The sequence below is a fragment of the Equus quagga genome, chromosome 9, assembly GCF_021613505.1.
Source record: "Equus quagga isolate Etosha38 chromosome 9, UCLA_HA_Equagga_1.0, whole genome shotgun sequence".
Classification (NCBI taxonomy): domain Eukaryota; kingdom Metazoa; phylum Chordata; class Mammalia; order Perissodactyla; family Equidae; genus Equus; species Equus quagga.
Window position 1 is genome coordinate 53405790 of NC_060275.1, and position 21965 is coordinate 53427754.

Below are 21965 nucleotides of genomic sequence, written 5' to 3' on the forward strand. Positions count from 1 at the left end.
TATAGTAATGATAATACTAGAAAACTATATATGGTTCCAAATTGTACTATGAAATCAGAACTTTCTGAATAACAAGATTAACCAAAATATCAGTACTAATAGAATCTTTTAACCTATTAATTAACTTGAAATAATAAATAATTAACTTGAAAATATAAAGTACATCATTCAGCAAAAAAATTTCTGGAAAACAATATCCTGAACACAGATGAGTCTGAAAGAAATTAAATATGAAACAATAGAAACATCATAGATCGCTGAAAAATGGCACATTAAGATCTCTCTTCATATACCATTAAATCTACTTTAAACGTTTTAAAAATGATTTTTAGATACTTCTAAGAAAATAATATGACTACAACAAAATTAGTACCTACTCCTAAAATCAATGTTTAGCATACTTACCTACGATTGCTATAATATGTAAATCCTACAAAAGGTAGTTGATTGCCAACAAAAGCTTTAGGTATAGGGAATGTTTCTTCATCTCCTTTATCTTCTTCCAGGTCATCAAAGTTACTTGTATCAATGTCACTACTTAAATCAGGTACAACTGGCGCTACAGCTAAAAACAGACACAAAATTAGTAGTTCACTTCAAATTTAATATAAAAATAAAATGAAGTAAAGATTTCATACCAACTACTAATAGTTTCCCACATACAAATAACTTGCAAACCACAAATTCCAAATGCATTGAATCTCATTATAGTAAACTTTATTAGGATTATTAATCAATTGATATTGATCATTATGTACTTTTGTGAAACAATTATCTCCAAAATCACCTTCAGTTATCATCTATACCTCAAGTTTAATTTGAATATTACAAGTCAAGTATTATTAAGGTTTGTTTTAGAATTCATCATAGTATAAAATATGCAAAAGCAGTCAGGACTACAAAAAAGACTTTTCAGAAACTAGCATAACAAACTGTACTCAAAGTTGATTAGTTTCAAATACAATATTCTGTTTATTACTCTGCTCCATAGCAAACTACAAATCAAGGTTGCTTCTTAGTAGTCCTGAATATAATAAATAATTTGGTACTGAAATATTTTTACTCATCTAGAATCTAGATGATAAGTATCCCACATACCCCCTCAGTATATCTCTATAAGATTAAGTCACAAGGAGCAGAGTATTTTGAATTATATTATCAGACTAGGTACCTTCCTTGGATCAAGTGATTAAGAAACAACTTAGTGAGGTAAAGAGGGCAGGGATATAAAACATGGACACAGAATCTTCAAGAGTTATAAGCTTGTTGAGGAGCAAGAGTCATATATACTTAAAAATATAAAACCACACATGGTAATGCTTAAATCTTCATAACATAGGAGAAAATACCATATGAACCTACTACTACTACTATCTTCTTTTGGAGTTTGAATATGATACAGAGAATATATCTAAAAACAAAATTTTGGAAAAATGTTTTTTAGTTTAAAGATACAGGATAAAACATCACTGAAATATTATCATCAAAATATTGAATAATTATTTTAAATACAATCATATCATGTTTCCTTAGAGAAAAATATGAAGATGAACAAACAAACAACAAGAAAGTGACCTAGTTTCATGGCCTTAATCTCTCATATAAAAGAATCATTTTTCTATTGAATTATCTGGGTATTCCAGGCAAGAAATAACTATTATTATGCATCTTAGATGCACTGAACTATCTGATAAATACAGGAATGAAACAACACATTTAATCCAAAGAAGCTATAGTACTAGCTAACAATGAATGAGAAAAGGTCTTTTCCACCATTTTCTTTCCTTAATGGCCAAGAAAACTGCCTGACTAGACAATTCTACCTTCCTAATAATAAAAACTGCCTCATTTGTAAAATGAGGAGGAAAGAAGTTGTCTCTCCTACTGAAGTATACAAATTTTGGCATAAATTTTACTTTAAAACAGTGGTTTTCAATTTTAAACCAATTTTGTCCCATGGGGGACATCTGGCAATGTCTAAGTACATTTTGGTTGTTATAACTGGGGAGGAGTGCTACTGGCATCTAGTGGGTGGAGACCAGGGATACGGCTAAACATCCTACAATGTTAAGAACAATCCACACAAAAAAGATTTATAAGGTGTAGTTCCAAGGCCAAGAAACTTTATTAAAATTAGCATATAAAAAAGATTTTAAAAGGAAGCAGAGCAACTTTGGTGCATTTTCTCTTGCTGTTTCAGATGGACCTAGTCTCATGACATAGCATTTCAGAATAGTTTTAAAATAAAAAAAAATTCTGACTAAATTCTGAGATACAAGTAGGGGAAATCTTGGGAGAATTATAAAAGTAATTATTTCTGCTTCCAAATTAAGATATTTAAGCTTTACGTAATACCATATAATGACATCACAACTAGTAACTAAGATAAGAATAAAGATAGCATTACTGAATCACCATTGATTCATAGGGTATTCCATTCTTTCAATAAACAATTGGTAATATAGCAATCATGTTCCATAAAAAAGAATCCAGCTGATGTCACTGAAAATGGCAGAGTAGGTAGCTCTAAGAAGCCACTCCTCCATTGAAGTATCATTAAGCTAGCAAAAACTATCAGAATCAACTTTTTTCAGAAGTCTGAAATCTAAGAAAAACTTAAAACAAACAGGGGAATGTTTAATGAAAGAGGCCGCTAAATTTTGGCATTTAAGGAAATGTTTGTCACTGGCTGCCAGCTGAGATAATGGAAAGGGGACTTCAGTTACCACACATGATAAAGAATTACAGACTTAGTAAAAATAGTTTGAAAAAACTGCTAAACAAACAGATGACTAAAGCCCAGAACAAGCAACAACAGCAAACCTTGGGAGGTGGAAATTGGATTTCCAGAGTTAAATGTTATAATGTTCAAAATACCCACTTTTCAACAAAAAATTACAAAGCATGTAAAGGAACAGGAAAAGTGTGGCCCATTTACAGGGAATAAAGAAAATGACAAAAACCATCATTGAGGAGACTCAGACATTGGTTTTATTAAACAAAGACTTTAAATAAACTGTCTTAAATGTGCTCAAAGACTAAAGGAATCCATGGAAAAAGAACTAAAGGAAACCAGGAGTATGACACCTTAACAAATATAAAAGATCAATAAAGAGATGGAAAGAGGTACCAAATAGGAATTCCAGCACTGAAATGTACAGCAGCTGGAACTAAAATGTACTTGAGGGGTTCAACAGAGATTTGAGCAGGAAAAGGAACCACTAAACTTAAAGATAGGACAACTAAAATTATCAAATGTGAGGAACAGAAAGAAAAAAGAATGAAAAGATGAATTTTGGGGACACCATAACGCCGACCAACACACATTGAAAGTCCCAGGAAAGTAGAGAAAGGGGAAGAAAGAATATTTAAAGAAATAATGGCTGAAAACTATCGCAATTTGATGAAATATATGAATCTACACATCCAAGAAGCTCAATGAACTTCAAGCAAGAAAAACTCAGATCCACATCAAGACACAGTATAATAAATTTTCAAAAGACAAAGACAAAGAATCTTGAAAGCAACAACAGAGAAGCAATTTGTCACATAGAAGGGATCCTCAGTAAGATTAACAGCCAATTTCTAAGCAGAAACCTTGGAGGTCAAAGGTAGTGGAATGACATAAAGTGCTGAAAGAAAACAGCTGTCAAACAAGAAGTCTATATCCAACCAAATTATTCTTTAAAAATGAAGGAGAAATTAGGATATCCCCAGGTAAAGAAAAGCTGAGAGTTCATTGCTAGTAAACCTGTCCTACAAGAAATGCTACAGGAAGTTTTTCAGGTTGAAATGAAAGGACACTAGGCACTAACTTGAAGCCTTATGAAGAAATAAAGAACACCAGTAAAGGTAAATACAGGTAGATGTAAAAGCCAGCCTTATTGTATTTTTGTTTTGTAAGTTCACTTTCCCCACAATATGATTTAAAAGACAAACACATAAAAGAATAGTTATAAACTTATGTTATTGAGCACACAATACATAAAGATGTAATCTGTGACAACAACACAAAGGGAGGAAATGGATCTGTATAGGAGCAGTTTTTGTTTGCTACTAACAGTAAATTGTATCAATTCAACCTAGATTGTTATCATTTGGGGATGTTAAGTGTAATCCTCAGGGTAATTACTATAAGAAAATGACTAACATACAGAAAAGGAAAAGAACAAAGAAGTAATAGAATAAAGAATAAAGAAGGAATCAAAACAGTGCACTAGAAAAAAATCCACTAAATACAAAAGAAGGCACTAATGCAGGAATTGAGGAACAAAAAAATAAGACACATAGAAAGCAAATAGGACAATGGTAGAAGCCTTTCCATATAGTATTCACTTTAAATTTAAAACTCACCAGTTAAAATGTAGAGATTAGAAGAATGGATTAAAACATAGACTTTAAGTCAAAAATGGTTAAAACAACAAGGAAAGATATTACATATTGATCATATTGATAAAAAAAATCCATTCATCACGAAGATCTGACAATTATAAATATATATACATCCAACAGCACAGTTTTAAAATATATATAGCGGGGGCCAGCCTGATGGCATAGTGGTTAAGTTTGCACACTCCGCTTTAGGAGCCTGGGATTCATGGGTTTGTATCCCAGGCACAGACTGGCACACCATTCATCAAGCCACACTGTGGTGGTATCTCACATACAAAAAAAAAAGGAAGATTGGCACAGATGTTAACTCAGGGACAATCTTCCTCAAGCAAAAAGAGGAAGATTGGCACCAGATGTTGGCTCAGGGCCAACCTTCTTCACTTTCCTCCTCCCAAAATAAAATAAAATAAATGTAGCAAAAAATGACACAAAACAAGGGAAATAGTTCCAAATAGATGGTTCTAAAATAACAGAGTCTTCAATAACTCACTTTCAAAAAAGGACAGAACATCTAAAGAGAAGATGAATAAGAAAATGGAGGGCTTGCACAACACCATAAACTAACTAGATGTAATAGACATATAAAGCTCACTCCACCACCAACAGCAGAACACACATTTTTCACAACTGCACATGGGACATTCTCCAGGATAGACCATGTTAGCTCAAAAACAACTTAATAAATTCAAAGAGACTGAAATCATATAAAGCATCTTCTCCAACCACACTGAAATAAAACAAGAAATCAACAATAAAGGGAACACTGGAAGTTTCACAAATATGTGGAAATTAAACAACACACTCTTAAACAACCAATGTGTCGAAGAAATCACAAGGGAGATAAAGAAAATGCTTCGAGATGAATGAAAATGAAAATAACATACCAAAACTTATGGGATTCAGCAAAAGCAATACTCAGGGGGAAATTTTAGCTGTAAACGCCTACATTAAACAAAAAGAAAGATCTCAAATCAGTAACTCAACAGACACCCTAAGGAACTAGAAAAGGAAAAGCAGACTAAGCCCAGAGCCAGAGTAAGGAAAGAAACAATAAATATTAGAGTGCAGATAAACAAATTATAGAAGAGAAAATTAACAGTGAAAACTAACAAAATCAATAATTAGTTCTTTAAAAAGATCAATAAAATTGACAAATCTTTTACTAGATTAAGGGGAAAAAATTAGACACAAATAACTAAAATCAGAAATCAAAGTAGGGACATAACTACTGACCTTCTACAAATAAAAAGGGATAAAAGAAAAAACTATGAACAATTGTATACTAACATATTAGATAACCTAGATGAAATGACAAATCCCTAGAAATAGACAAACTACCAAAACCTACTTGAAAAAGAAAATGTGAGTAGAGATTTAATCAATAATTGAAAAGTCCCAACAAAGAAAAAAAGACAAGATCATTTCACAGTTGAATTCTACTAAACAAAGAAAAATTAAAATCAATCCTCCTCAAACTCTTCCAAAAAACAGAAGAGGGAACACTTCCTAATTCATTCCATGAGGCCAGAATCATCCTGACATCAAAGCCAGAGACACCACAAGAAAAGAAAACCACGTATCAATAACCCAGATGCAAACATCTTCAACAAAATACGAGCAAACTGAATGTAACACTATGTTAAAAGGGTTATGCGCTATGATCAAGTGAGATTTACTCCAGGATGGTTCACAATATGAAAGTAAATCAGTGTGATACACCACATTAACAGAATGAAGAAAAATTCCATGTGGTCATTTCAGCTAACACAGAAAAGCATTTGACAAAAATCCAACACCCGTTCATGATAAAAACACTCAGTCAACAAGAAATAGAGGAGAATATGATAAAGGGCATTAATCAAAAACCCACAGCCAACATCATACCCATGGTGAAAGAATGAAAGCTATGATCAGGAATAAGACAAAGAGGCCCACTTTCACACTCCTATTCAACATTGTACTAGAAGTTCTAGTCAGAGCAATTAGGCAAGAAAATGAAATAAAAGGCATCCAAACTGAAAACATATTCAATGCAACTGTTACCGAAATCTCAATGTCCTTTCTTGCATGGAAAACGGAAATGGAAAACCCATTCTAAAATTCAAATGGAATTTCAAGGGGTCACAAATAGCCAAAACAATCTTGCAAAAGAAGCACAAAGTTGGGAGATTCATGCTTGTTGATTTCAAAGCCTAAAACAAAACTAGTGCAATCAAAATGGTGTGGTACTAGCATAAAAAAAGACATATAGATCAATGGAATAGAATAGAGAAACCAGAAATAAACCCTCACATATGCGGTCAAATGATTTTTGAACAAGGGTGCCAAGACATTTAAAGGAAAAAAGACAGTTTTTTCAGCAAATTGTGTTGGGAAAACTGTATATCCACATGCAAAGGAATGAAGTTGAACCCTTACCTTATACCATATATGAAAATTAACTTAAAAGAATGGAAAGCAATGACTCTGACATATATTTGTACACCAATGTTCAGAGAAGCATCACTCAATAGCTAAAAGATACAAGCATTCTAAGTATCTATCAACAGATGAATGGATTAAAAAACAGGGTAAATACACACAGTGGGTATTATTCATCCTTAAAAGGGAATGAAATCCTGATACATGCTATAACATGGATGAACCCTGAAGACAAGTGAAATAAGTCAATCTCAAAAAGATAAATATTGTATGATTTCACTTATTTCAGGTACCCCAGAATAGTCAAAAGCAGAGAGACAGAAAGCAGAATAGTGGCTACTGGGGAGTGGGGTTAGAGGAGAATGGAAATTTATTGTTTAATGTGTACAGAGATTTCATTTGGGATGATGAAAAAGGTCTATAGATGGATGGTGGTCATGGTTGCACAACAATGTGAAAGTGCTTAATGCCACTAAGCTGCATGCTTAAAAATGGTTAAAATGGTAAATTTTATGTTATATATACTTTACCACAATAAAAATATATTTTTCCTGAAGTTTATTTCAAAAATAAAAAGAACCCAATATAATGCTGAGAAAGTCTAAACTCCTAAACCCCTGAAATTTGCTAGACCCTAAATTCTTTATCCATGAAGCCTACACTGATAATCTCTCCCTTGAGAATATAAAATTAAAAGAGAGGACACTAGACTTCATTAATCCACAGAACCTAGAATAGTATAAATGTGCTTACAGACAATGACTTTTGTTTATTTTTAACTAGTAAAGTGAAAATTTATTGCATGAACTGACAGTTAACTATTGTTGCCATCTTGTGTATTTCCCACCAGCTATAGGTGGACTAAGTAATGGGAATACCTTATCTCAAATGAGATCATGAATGGAAAAGTGTTTTGCAAGTTACCACATATTATATTTAACATCGTGTTATTAATAATGTATTATTATATGTAATAAATGTTATCATTTTCTTTCCCCCCAAATTTACCTGCCAACAAATATTGATTTCTAGTCTGTATAATACTGAATACTGGAAATCTTTAAATGGTGCATGTTATTTCACATGATCAAAAGCTTTGGAGTCAAACAGATTTAGATTTTAATCCTGACATTGTCTGTCACCTGCTAGCAGAATGACCTGTAGCAAGTTATTTAGGTCTTGTCATTTCTTCTGTCTTCTATCTTTAATCTCACTCCTGTCATTTTTTCAGTTCTATCTCAAATGAGTGGAAAAAGTAATTTTATAATCTCAACACTTTGTGACTCTCAATTGCAAGTGAATAAGATCAAGAAGTTCACGGAAATCTGCCAAAAATCAAGCTATTTTGTACCCTGCTCCCACACCACCAAGGAACAGATGGTGAAGATTAACTGCCATTGTAACTTGGAGACATGTAAGTGGTAAAACTACCAAAAGAACTATTATTTGTAAAAGGTAAGCAATTTGCCAAAGAAAATTGGAGAGTCCAAAAAATAAAGAATTATAACTGTCACATAATTTTTTAAAACTTAGCAGGTCAGAGAGGTCAGTTCAGAATACAAGTATTCTTGGTATTTTAGGGGTGGGAAGTAAAGAAGGGGTAGGAAGAGGGAAAGGGAAGAAGAGAACAATAAGTTCTACAGATTTCAATTTCTCTTTCTTTTTTTACAATGGCCACAAAATAGGAGCTATTAGAATTAAGAAGAGCTGTCAAAATGTTTATAAGTATGTTAAATCTAAATACACCATAGCAAAACAATAGATAAAATAGATCTTAAAAAGATATAGAATTGACAAAAAAGACTAATAAAATTATCTAATTATAGAAATTCCTTAAATAGTTCATTTGATTTAAAGCAATGAAGTAATTACTTTACCTGCTTTTTTTCATAAATATAAACAGTTCTATTGAAGTATAACAATATATGCTCAGCATATACTAGGTGTTCAATATTTGTTGACTAGGTTACCTCCTCTCCTAATTAATAGCAGCTTTCAATACAAAAAAGGAAATTTGTCCTCTCTACTTTTTAGAGAGATTTATTGTGTGGTTATTTTATAGTTATTTATGCATTGCTTCACTTTGAAAAAGAATTTAAAGTAATACAAAAAATACTTTCTATTTTCTTCGGTCCCTTTTTAAATTTTCTTCAGATTTATAATCATATAAATCGTACGTTTTCAGCCTTCTTAAACTCTACTAAAAGCATAACTTGAATAAAAACACAAAGCTTTTCAATGCAATCCTTCATCCTCTTACTCTCTTCTCTCTTCTTTGTCTTGCAACAGTTTCTCATGCAGCGAGAAGACAACAATCACTTCTCACTTACTTATGAGGAGGAGTAAGTTCCTCATTTCCCAGTGTATAACTGTTAATAAGTTCTCCCAAGGTTAAGCTGCTCCTGGAGCTCCTCCAGATATGTCATTCAATGTCATTCTTTGTAGCAGTGTAATTTCTTAATTTCCGCAAGAATTTCTTATTTCTCCTCTTTCCCTTCTCAATTTTATAAGCTTAGTACAATGTATGTACTGTACTTGAAGGCAATATAACTGTTTCTTTTAAAATATTTGATAACTAGGATACTTAATTAATATTGGCAAACCTATATGATCTGTTTCTTCAAAATTAAGATTTTTCTCCCCTGAAAGAACTATCCCTCAGTCTCAACTAGATAGGCAGGTCTTAAGACAAATACCTAATTTGTAACTCTTTCTAAAACTACTATTATTATTGTTCATTGTCGTTGCTACAGCAGAAAGTTACGGGCTGGTATACACTATCCTTTCTTTGATAAGTAAAAGGGAAAAAAATCCCTGAGACTTCAACAGGGGAAAAATGAATTCCTGGCCTCCCAAATTCACTAAAATGATGGTGCCATTGTAATTTTGATTCAGCTATGTTGAACAAGATTTTCAGTGACTCATCTTATAATTTTAACTTTTTTGTAAAATAGGGAAATGTTCTAAACTGACTGAAAATGAACTTCTTGCACAATAAATATTTTTATTTCTAAATTGCAAGCTGCAAGCCTGATGGAATCAAGTATACCAGAATTTCCTATATCTTTATACAAATTAAATTCTGATATTTATTAATTATTTGTTATTATTAACAGAACCTTATATTTTAGGTTTTAGTAAAAACAAGAGATAACTTATCTTTTCACAAGAAATATATTTTAATTTCTTTACCCCTTATTTACTGACTTCTTCCACAGTGAGATACTAAAGTCTAAAACAAAAGGCAATTCAACAAAGATCAAATATCAAATTATGACTGTTGAGCCCAACTCCATTACACACATATAATAATTTATCTTGGTGTCTTGAGTGGGATATAAGAGAAGTAGCAGTACAATTTCCCCAATATTATCAAATAGTCTCCTTTTAACTCGGTTAGGACAATACCCACACTACATTTGTGTACTTTGGATTTCCATCAGACAAACACATATATTAGTAACACAGTTTCAACAGACTATTTACCACAAATACTCTCAAATATTCACTGCAATGTGCAAGAAAAAATAACTTACTGTCTCGGAGTGTTTCCCAAGCCCACTGATCATTTTTAAAGAAGAGATGTCGTTTGATTTCTTCTACGCCATTTCGCCCTAATCTCACCTCTCTAAACAGAGAAAGAAGGAGAAAAATTATTAAGCATTTAAGATATTATTATAACGTGTCCAGATTTATTTTTGGGCACAATGCTAAATCTGTGAAGGATGATAAATATAGTTCTATATCACCTTGAAATTATACTGCTTGTCAGAATAATTTTCAGCTTAAGTAAAAAATAAGTTGAAGACTGAGAATAATAAAGAATCTTCTGAAGAAAAAAATAAATAAAAAGCACCGACTTGCTGATACTCTGTGACTTTTCTATTGACAACAAAAATCTAAACTAATGGCTCACTTTGCTTCATTAGCACAATGAATAAAACACAGTGAATCTTCTTAATAGCTTTTTTTAAATAGTGGTAGTAAATCGTTCTTTGCAACCGACAACCTTCCCTCACATCAGAAACTAACAAAACCCAGAAATACAGTTTAAATTTAAAATCGCCATTTTATACTCAAATATTTTGTAGCAATCAAAAACTAATGACAACTAGTTCTTGACATTACTACAAAACTGAGAGTTTTAACAGGACAAGTCACTGATTCTTGGCCTCTTCAGTGAGCATAGTAGAGAGTGTCTAAAAATGTGTGCCTTTAGGGGCTGGCCCCGTGGCCAAGTGGTTAAGTTTGCGCACTCAGGTTCTATGGCACATAGTACTTAACTCAGAGTACTTATCTTTCTGTATAAATGTCTAATTTGCTTGTCTATTTTCCCCAAAGGACTATAAGGTGGTGGAGAGTAGTGGCTGTGTGACTTATTCATTTCTATATCCCCAGCATCTAACACACAGCATTGCATTTATATTTATATGGAACATATATTAAAATGTAAGAATTTGAAAAACTATACATTTCACGCTCTTAAAAGACATAGAGAAGGAGGATAAGTTACTTTTAATTAAAGTAAATCTGAAATTGAAATATATTTAAAAGTACTAGGCCTCTCTACTACTTAAATTAACAATATACGACCATAAATATTAAACATAATCTTAATCATTGATTGTAAGATGCACTCTAATTTCAGAAATGTTAACATGTTTAAAAAAATCTCAGACTCAATAAAACATACTATCATTTTTATAGTTGGCCACATTAAAAATTTAACAATGAAATTTTCAAAAAAATCATCTCATCTAGCCATCAGAAAAGAATATACTATTATCCCAATTTCTTAGGTAAGGCAAGTGAGTTGAGATCCAGAAAACTATAAAATTATGTTAGGTTTCACTGTCATGACGGATTTTGGGAATGGTAACATTTTTATTCCAATAGTTCAGATATAGGAACTCAGATATAGACCTTAAAAAACTGAGCAGCAAAATGAGAATTTCCTTAGAATAAATAGAAGTAAGTTCAATGTTAAGATTATTTACCGGTCAGTAAGGAAGGCACAAATAAGATTTTTTGCTTCTTTTGATATGTCATTATCATCAGGGAAGGTAAGTGAATTTTTATGGTTCATAATCTTACTGTAAGTTCCAACCAGAGAATCTGCATAAAAAGGTGTATCACCTGAAAAATTGATAGAGAAAACAAAAGCAAATACAACACACTTAAAAAAATCAATTCAAAGGAAGAGTCAGTGTTACCTGTTGAAAGATTACTAAATCTGCATTAGGCTAAAAACATACACTCAATATATAAAAAGAAATAACACATTACGAAGTTGCTTTAAGCTTCTCAACAGCTTTTAAAAACACACACAAAGCAGGTTTGGATCAGTTTGTTTCCTACAAACAAAATCAACACTGCTTAATGTAATAAATATTTTATTAGAAGAAGCCAAGTGGTAAGTTTTGGGGTGAACAACTATGCTAGAGGTACACAAAATACTACTTTACTCACCTACAAGCATTTCATATAAAAATACCCCAACTGACCACCAGTCACACTCTCGTCCATAATAACCATCACCACCTTGAGATTTCAATACTTCAGGGGAAATATAATCAGGTGTTCCAACTGCTGTATCACATCGTACCATACCTTCCTAAAAAGAGCGGCAGGTCAAATCTTGAATTAGGATATTTTAAATATAGAGTCTCGAATATTTAAAATAGCTTCCTTAATATAACTTATAGAACTCTAAATCTTTGGGCTATAAATATACCAAAACCTAACGTAAACGACTAAAATGGACAAATAGCTTAATCATATATACATATTATATACACAATATATTCATTGTGCATGTATGTATGTGTATGGATACATCAGTGATTTTTATTTCATAATGCTCACTAGAAAGACACATTATCACCATTTATTATTTCCTTAGTTGTGCCAATATAATGCTCTCATCTTAATTGCAGAAACAAGTATATAAGCCAATGCAAATAGACTGAGGGGCTAAGATGAATCATTTGCTAACAATAATATATAAATGCTGAATTAATTACTTTTTTACTAAAATAGACATTCAATTTAACTGTGCTTGAAACTGTGAAGAAAACATTCAAGAACTGACTTTAGAATGGAGAAGCTTGCGTATGGGAAAAGGGCATAACAGTGTTAAGCACACTAAATTCTATCTGATAATGCATTTTAACTTTCTCCAAAAACAAAAAACAGAAACAAAAAACTATACATACCCATTAGTTAATTTAGCTGGTATGAATGCAAGAAAATTATAATTAAACGTTCACAAAACAGTTCTTATGTAGTGTTTCCTTCTAACCAATAATTGTCCTTTTCAAAATAATAAATACAACTTTCTAGTTATTGTTCTGTGGTAAGTTTCAAAGAACATAAACTGTTTCAACTGAAAATAAAGCAGCATACTTGCTACTTCAGCTATGTATGTAAGTTATTTATTATATAAATAGTGAGGATTGATATCTTTATAAGGCTGACTCCCAAAATAAATGGTAAGATCATTAACATATTAGTAGAAGGCTAAGTAAAACGCTAAAAAAATACACACATTACTGAAATCCAATTTTTATGAAAGTCTAATTTTAACACTGTCATTAGTGACTAATTCCATTTCTAGTTACCAGTAGTGTATATTACAGAGTTCTTATAAAGGATTTAGTAAATATGGCAATCCACACTTACCCTAAGTAGAAAGGAAAAAATAAATCACTCACTAGTTACTAACGTAACATTGAAACCATGGCATCTATTTCAACAAATAAGACAGGTCACATCAATTCAGTACAAGTCCAGCTATGGATGGTAAATTCTTATAGTATTTTCTAAAAAGCAGCTATCTTGAATTAGCAAAAGCTAAATTAAAATCTAATTATTTAACCTTATTCATCTTCATACAAGTACCAAAATCTGCTAACTTCAAATGTCCAGATTTATCCAGCAGCATGTTATCAGGCTTCACATCCCTGAGGGGGAAAAAACACAGTAGAGTATTTCCGAAACAGATCAGACACTGATAAAAATTATGTGAGGCAGTTATTTTAGGTCATGTATCCTCACTCAATGTAGATAAGGTCACTTTTGATCTATTCAAATGTACTTTCTATCTATATCTATAAATTGATCTTCAGCAGGGAAACTCCTTTATATGTTCATACCTCAAAAGAAGACATATAATATTTCTTTTTCTTTTAAGTAGAGTTTGATTCTTCCAGGGAAAAACCAAATCATTTGATAGAGAATTACGATAAAAAATGTAACACTCAGACATAAAAAGTAACTGAAACACACTTTACAACATAAGCATATAAATAACCCCACGACAGGGTCTAAGTCACTTTCTTTTTTGTATCCCTGGCACTTAGCATAGCAATTGCACACTGGATTCAAGTGGTGATTGCAGAACAAAAGAAATTATTCTCCTAATGAATAAATATGATCTATTCACTAAGTAAAAGCAAGTTAATTTGTATATTAAAAAATTGTATGTAAAAATCTAATCAGGGGCTGGCCCCGTGGCCGAGTGGTTAAGTTTGCGCGCTCCACTGCAGGCGGCCCAGTGTTTCGTTGGTTCGAATCCTGGGCGCGGACATGGCACTGCTCATCAAGCCACGCTGAGGCAGCGTCCCACATGCCACAACTGGAGGGACCCACAACGAAGAATATACAACTATGTACTGAGGGGCTTTGGGGAGAAAAAGGAAAAATAAAATCTTTAAAAAAAAAAAATCTAATCAAAAGCAAATTAATTTGTATATACAAAAAAGAAGTGTTTAACACTCTGGCACATACCTCAGACAACCAGCTTATAATTTTTACCTTTCAGATCACCACATAAAAACTATATAATCAAATTAAAAGATATTAAAGAATACAGTGATATCAACATTAAACTGAAATGTTAAAACTATGAATTTCAAAGTTTTACATTCTGAAATAACACATGTCATTTGAGAAGAGAATAGGTAGATTTAGAGTGGGAAATATCAATCAAATAAAGTTTAAGTATTTTTCAGCTTTTTTCTTAAACAAATGAGAAAATTCAAAGCATTTTTATCTTTACCTATGAATAAAACCCATGGAATGGATTGCATCCAAAGCAAGAACTACTTCTGCAGTATAGAATCGTGCCCACTTCTCAGGCACATCATAGTTGCTCATTAGGTTTACAAGATCTCCACCAGGCATGTATTCCATCACCATGTAGAGATAACGATCATCTTGGAATGCATAAAAAAGCTACACAAATATGAAAAAATACATTAAGATTAAGCAAAATTTTTCATTTTTAAAAACTGGCAAAAATACTAATATAAGATTTAATTAAAATAATCAAATTATAGTAGCTGTAGTACTCTTAAAAAAAAAAGAAACAAACACAAACATAAATACCACAAAGACCCTTCATATGCAAAGGAACTACTAATTGTGGTTATTTCTGAGGAGTTAGATAGGGACTTTTTTTCTCCATACATTTCTATACTAATTGTTTTTATACTGAGAATTTTTAAATAATTAAAATAGCTTCAGTGAAGAATATCTAAGTCTCCTAAGCAAAGAAACATTGTGGTTCTAATTTAATTTGTGCTTTAGTGGTGTCTACTGTTACATATCAACACCACAATTCTCAAGAAGTCTGATACACTGGGCTACAGTCTCAGCTGTCCCTTACTAGTTGTGTGACTGGGCCATTCACTTAACCTCCCTGAGTCTCTGTCACTATAATCCCTTCTAGAAGAATATAAGGGACCATACACCTTGTTTGACTGTATACTTGTTGCTCAGTCAGCATTTGGATGCCTGGTAGTTAGCAAGTGCTTAATAAATGTCTAATGAATAAAAGCATAAATTAGGGGTGTACCTAATAGGGATTAACTGCCTTTCGGAGTTGTTGAAAAGATTAGTGAATATAGAAAGCACTTAGTAGAAGAGCTGCTCAATTAATGATAGCAGTCAATAGGAGGAGGAGCAGAAGCAACTAGCAAAGCAGCAGGAAGCAGGCAGCAGCCAGAGTCAAAGCAGGAAGAATAAAGTCGATTGATATAAAATTGCCAAGAATATCAGGCAAAATGTATTTATTATGTGACCAGAGTTGAAGTTAAAAGAGCAAATTTACAAAAGAACATTTTAGGAAATACAAGATTAGAAGTGAACTAAAATAAAAGTAAAATAAGCCCTAGAGAAAATGATTTACCTAGACATTTATATCTTAAAATCTTTCTTTTTATGTTTCAGTTTTTTAATAATGTTTAATGATTTTAGTTACAGATTTAGTTATTTTAATTAAAAAAACATTTTGGGGAAAGACAAGAAACTAAGTGTCCCCTCGTAACTATCTCAGATTAAAGTATACAATTTATCATTTGGGCATCATAGTTAAAGAAACATCGTTGATTTAGTGGCAGTTTATCCCATTTATAGACAATGTATCAAGAAAAACAAAGCTTTGAGTACACTACAGAACACTGAGGGTTTTCTCTATCAGTGATTCTCAAACAGAGGTGATAATTTTCTCCCCCCAAGCCCCACAACCCAAGGAGACGTTTAAAAATGTCTGAACACATTTTTGGTTGTTACAACTGATGTGATGTATGGGATGCTGCTAATGGTATTACCTGGGTAGAAGCCAAGTATGCTGCTAAAAATCCTATAACGCACAGGATAGCCCCCAACAACAAAGAACTATTTGGCCCAAAATATCAATAATACTGAGCCTGAGAAACCCTGACCTACTTAGTTGATAAAAACAGAGCAGAGTATTTCAAGTATAAAAAGTCTCATTATGGGGCCTGCCCCGTGGTCACCGAGTGATTAAAGTTCCACATGCTCCACTTCGGCAGCCCGGGTTCATGGGTTGAGATCCCAGGTGCGGATATACTCCACTCATCAGCCACACTGTGAAGGCATCCCACATACAAAAAACAGAGGAGGACTGGCACAGATGTTAGCTCAGAGCTAACCTTCCTCAAAAAAAGAGGAGGATTGGGGCTGGCCTGGTGGCACAGCAGTTAAGTTTGATTGTTCCGCTTCGGCGGCCCGGAGTTCGCCAGTTCAAATCCCAGGTGTGGACCTATACATCACTTGCCAAGCCACGCTGTGGCAGGCATCCCACATAAAAGAGAGGAAGATGGGAGCCAGGCCGGTGGCGCAGCAGTTAAGTTTGCACATTCTGCTTCTTGGCAGCCCAGGGTTCGCTGGTTTGGATCCCAGGTGCAGACATGGCACTGCTTAGCAAAAGCCATGCTGTGGTAGGCATCCCACGTATAAAGTAGAGGAAGATGGGCATGGACGTTAGCTCAGGGCCAGTCTTCCTCAGCAAAAAGAGGAGGATTGGCAGTAGTTAGCTCAGGGCTAATCTTCCCCCCCTGCCCCCCCAAAAAAAGAGGAGGATTGGCAATGGATATGAGCTCAGGGCCAATCTTCCTCACCAAAAAAAAAGTCTCATTATGTAAATCAAACATTTTCCATGTCCTTTTTATACCAATTACTAGTATGCTTACTGATGATACTTTTCACTATAAACTGTAAATAAATAAATCACAAAATACACGTTAGGAATTTAGAAATGGTCTAACCCAGTAGTTTGTTTTTGTTTTTTTTCAAACCAGAAGAAAAGTTTACTTCCCCCATATACAAGACAGATAAAACATGGAGCTGTTCTAATTGAGGCAGAAATAGAAAATCCAGAATTACAATCTACTCAAATTCCTGCTTCCCTCCATTACTTCATCTGAGGTATCTCTACAGTTAAAAATAATCTAAGCCAACTTCCACATTTCTGAGCAAGGCAATTGAGGGCCAGAGATGTAAATAACTTAGCCAAGGCTTCATAGATATGCCTGTGGCAGTCAAGACTAGGACCTACAACTACTGACTTTTAGTGTATTTTTCTTTCCACTGAAAAACCCTAAGGGCAATAGAATATTATTTGGAGGCCTAGCTTAACTCACTTTTCCCTTCATTTTTCCCACTTATTCCTCTACACAAAATGATAGAGACAGAGAGTAATTAATAAAATATAAGAATCTCATATTTGGGAAAAAACTTAAATTTCAATATTAAAGTATCTACTTAGAGTATAATATATATGACTTTCCCCAAATCAAAGCAGATTATTTACATTGTCTAATATTTAAATTCTACAGAAACAAAATTATTTAGCTTTGTTCTTACTTTTGTCGTAGAGAGGATTCAGTAAAATTAAATCTTATTATTTTAAAAATAACAGTATGTTAGATAATTTTGTAATCGCCAACAAATTCTCTATTACTGTTTGAAAAAGCAAACTAAGCTTCTCAAATATGTTTAGTTACAAACTAGTACAGCAATAATCAAACAATAGCAAAAATCATACCTGAACGACCCAAGGACTATTAGCAAAAGCCATGATGTCCCTTTCTTCCCAGAAAAAAGCAGAATCGGATCTCTTAATCATTTCAAATTTGCTGAGAAGCTTCATAGCATATACCTTCCTGGTGGATTTATGCCTTACCTTTAAAATTGAAAATGGAAAATAATGAACCTTTCATTAGCAGCTCAGCATTTCCCAGAACAATTTACTGTATGATTTTAACACCTTGTTAAATAATTTAACATTGTTAGCTATTTTTATTTCTTCTCTTCTGCTGAATTACCCAATTGGATAATGTCAAGACTTTAATTACCAGACACAAGTAATGTTAGAAAAAATCTTTATTCCCCATGGGACAATCCTTCTCTTCCACCCTGCTATGTACGTTGCTTCCCATTTATAAAACTTACTTTTCCATAGGATTTTAGATAGTCTAGTATTAAGAGTAGAGATTTCTCTTCTGATGCTTGAAACCTCTTCTCTACCCATGAATGCTTGGGGAAAATATTTCACACCACTGCTGAACCTGACACGAGGCTTTCATATCTTTAGGCAGAAATGTGTAGAGCAATTTAAAGGAACAATTTTATGAAAACAATACTTTCCCAAATAATATATGTTAAACATACAAGTGGATTTTTTAATTTTAAAAAGTTACTGTTTTTTAATCTCATTAAAATAACCTACCAATTGAACCTCTCCAAATGCACCTCTACCAATCACCTTCACTACTTCATAATCTTCAGCTTTCATTCGCAGATCTCTAATTTTATTTATTGTGTCTTTATCTGTATGAAAAGAAAAGTTTATGACTTTAAATCACTGAAGCATTACAACCAACACTGCTTATTTTACATTCAAGTTCTTGAGAAACACAATGAAAAAACATTCATTAAGAATTACTGAGGGGCTGGTCCCATGGCCGAGTGGTTAAGTTTGTGCGCTCTGCTTCAGCGGCCCAGGGTTTCACCGGTTCGGATCCTGGGCGTGGACATGGCGCCTCATCAGGCCACGTTGAGGTGACGTCCCACTTACCACAACTAGAAGGACCCACAACTAAAATATATAACTATGTACTTGGAGGATTTGGGGAGAAAAAAAGCAGGAAAAAAAAAAAGAAGATTGGCAACAGTTATTAGCTCAGGTGCCAATCTAAAAAAAAAAGGAATTACTAAATATATAGTAACATGTAAAGTTATAAAACAGAGAAATGTTCAATGTACTAAGAACTGTTTTAAGTAAATTATGGAATGACTTCACTCTAGCTATTAAAATGTTTCATTAAAATCTGCCTTAATAGGATGTTCTAGAAAACAAATATTATACTATAAACACACACTGAGAATAATTAGTTAATTAATTCCTGGTATTTTAAGTACATATCAAATTTGAATTGAGAGACCATGGGTAGACATTTTAGATTAATGAAATAACATTTTCTTTTATCAAGTCAGTTTTAATAAGCCTTTAAAAAAGAGATAAATAATTTAAGATATCAAAGGCCAGCATGCTAAAGAATCACATAATTATATCATTACATTTCTCTATTTGAACCTAGATTTTAACTTAAAACACACAGTGGGAATCACTGCAATTATTTATATAAACCTGTCATGCTACAAACTACAATAATTTACAAATCCCCACTGGATAGATATTCTGATTCCTAATTTGGTCATAGATTAAAATAGGGCTATTTTAATCCACATGGGTCAACATTGGCATGAGATTACATGGAAAAGCTTCACATTTCAGAGTTGTACAAAATACAGAACAGCTATTAAACTTAAGTTCTAGTTTCTAATAAAAGCTGCATATAATATTCTTGTCTTTTTAAACGCACATTTGAACTCAAGCGTTTGTGTATATTATGACCAACAAACACATGCAACAGAGAAGAAACACAAGGGTAACACAAACGAACACAATTTTCACATAAAGATAACGTAAGGACATCGTATTTTAGGTTACATATCAACTGCAAGATGCACCAGAAGGTATAGATGATAATCAATTAATTTACTGCACAAATATTTCTGTCTACCATACAGGCTGTATTATAATCACTGTAGATAAAGATAATTTTAAAACATACAGTAGTTCCCCCTTATCCATGGTTTCTCTTTCTGTGGTTTCCATTACCTATGGTCAACTGATGTCTGAAAATACTAAGTGGAAAATTCCAGAAATAAACAATTCATAAGTTTTACATTTCACGCTCTTCTAAGCAGCAAGATGAAATCTTGCACAGTCCAGCTCCTTCTTGCCAGGGACTTGAATCATCCCTTTGTCCAGCTTATCGATATTGTATACACTACCCACCCGTTAGTCACTTAGTAGCCCTCTCGGTTATCAGATTGACTGTCGTGATATTACACTGCTTGTGTTCAAGCAACCCTTAACAACAGCCCTAAAGCACAAGAGTAGTGATGCTGACAATTCAGATATGCCAAAGAGAGGCTGTAAAGTGCTTCTTTTATGTGAAAAGGTGAAAGTTCTTCACTTAAAAAAAGAGCATATGCTGAGGAAAATCATATGCTAAGGTTGCTAAGACCTATGGTAAGAATGAATCTTCTATCAAAGTGTGTAGAAGGAAAAAGAAATTTGTGCTAGTTTTGCTGTGGCACCTGAAATATGTATATATAGGAAAAAACATAGCATATATAGCACTCGGTACTATTCACGATTTCAAGCATCCACTGAGGGTCTTGGAAGGTATCCCCCGTGGATAAAGGGAGACTACTTGCAATTCCTGCTCTTAAGGAGTTCAAACTCCAGCAAATGAAACAGAAACAAACAATGAAAAAACAATACTACACACACAAAAGCAATAAGGGAGATAAGCACAGAGCCTGAGGAATACTAAGGAAGACACCTAACCCAAGCCTCCCTGGGAAGGTGGCTAGAAAAGGCTTTCTAGAGATGATAACACCTGAAATGAGTCTAAAAAGAAGAGTAGCAGTTAGCCAGGTAGGGAGAAGAAAAGAGAAAACTAGAGGCAAATGGGCAAAGAATATAACAAGCTCTTTGTTGCTGGAGTATCAAGTTTGCGGTAAGGATTGGCGGAAGAGGCTGGAGAGCACAAAACTGGTTAAGGAGCTTAAACTTTACCTGTAGGTCAGTAGTTATAAAATTATATAGTTAATCATCAAAAATCTTTTTCACAATAAAGTTTAAAGCAGCTCAATATATAAAATAGATAAAGTGCTCTGCTTCAGGAGGGTAGTGGGGGGAGGGGTGTCAGAGAGGGGCTGCAGGCTCTTCTAATTTATACTCTTCCAGAATGCAGCCCCAGAGAGTCCTGTGGGATCTGCTGGGAACTGAGAAGCATAATTTGAAAACTACTACTATTGGTCAGAAGCCATGAAAAGAAGTAAGCCAGATAAACAACACAGTCAAATTTACATTTCAGCTAGACCACTCTGGGGAGTACGTAAAAGATGAATTCAATAAGGGCAAGACTGGAGGTGGGGAGAATTTTAAGAGTACTGTAATACTCCAGATGAGAGATAAGAAAGTTCTGAACAAGGATGGTATGTTATAGAACAGCCTGTGGGGTTGAGAAAGGATCCCTGGCTCTTGTTATATGCGGTTTAGAGCCATACATAGACTATAAAATCTGTAGTTTGAGTTCAGAAAATATATCTGCTGTAAATTTGTGTGGAAATGGAGATCTTGCCTCCTGTTTTAATTTATGACAGCACATGAAGTGTATAAAGCAGCCTGACATTACTTGTGATTCTAACAATATTAGCTGTCGAAATGACTATTACATTTAAGTTTTGCATGAAAGTGCTGTTTTGCC

At 33.4% G+C, this 21965-nt stretch overlaps 1 protein-coding gene across 2 annotated transcripts in view; it reads right to left on the bottom strand.

Annotated features, from left to right (window-relative positions):
* ROCK1 (Rho associated coiled-coil containing protein kinase 1) overlaps positions 1 to 21965 on the bottom strand; it is a 159174-nt gene that overhangs the window by 76618 nt on the left and 60591 nt on the right. For both annotated transcript variants that reach the window (XM_046671545.1, XM_046671544.1), the window contains exons 3-10: positions 18848 to 18948; positions 18164 to 18301; positions 14873 to 15048; positions 13691 to 13775; positions 12283 to 12427; positions 11811 to 11949; positions 10350 to 10441; positions 406 to 565 (exon numbers count right to left, since the gene is read on the bottom strand). In XM_046671545.1, coding sequence (XP_046527501.1) covers positions 406 to 565; positions 10350 to 10441; positions 11811 to 11949; positions 12283 to 12427; positions 13691 to 13775; positions 14873 to 15048; positions 18164 to 18301; positions 18848 to 18948 — 1036 coding nt within the window. The remainder of the gene's footprint in view (positions 1 to 405; positions 566 to 10349; positions 10442 to 11810; positions 11950 to 12282; positions 12428 to 13690; positions 13776 to 14872; positions 15049 to 18163; positions 18302 to 18847; positions 18949 to 21965) is intronic.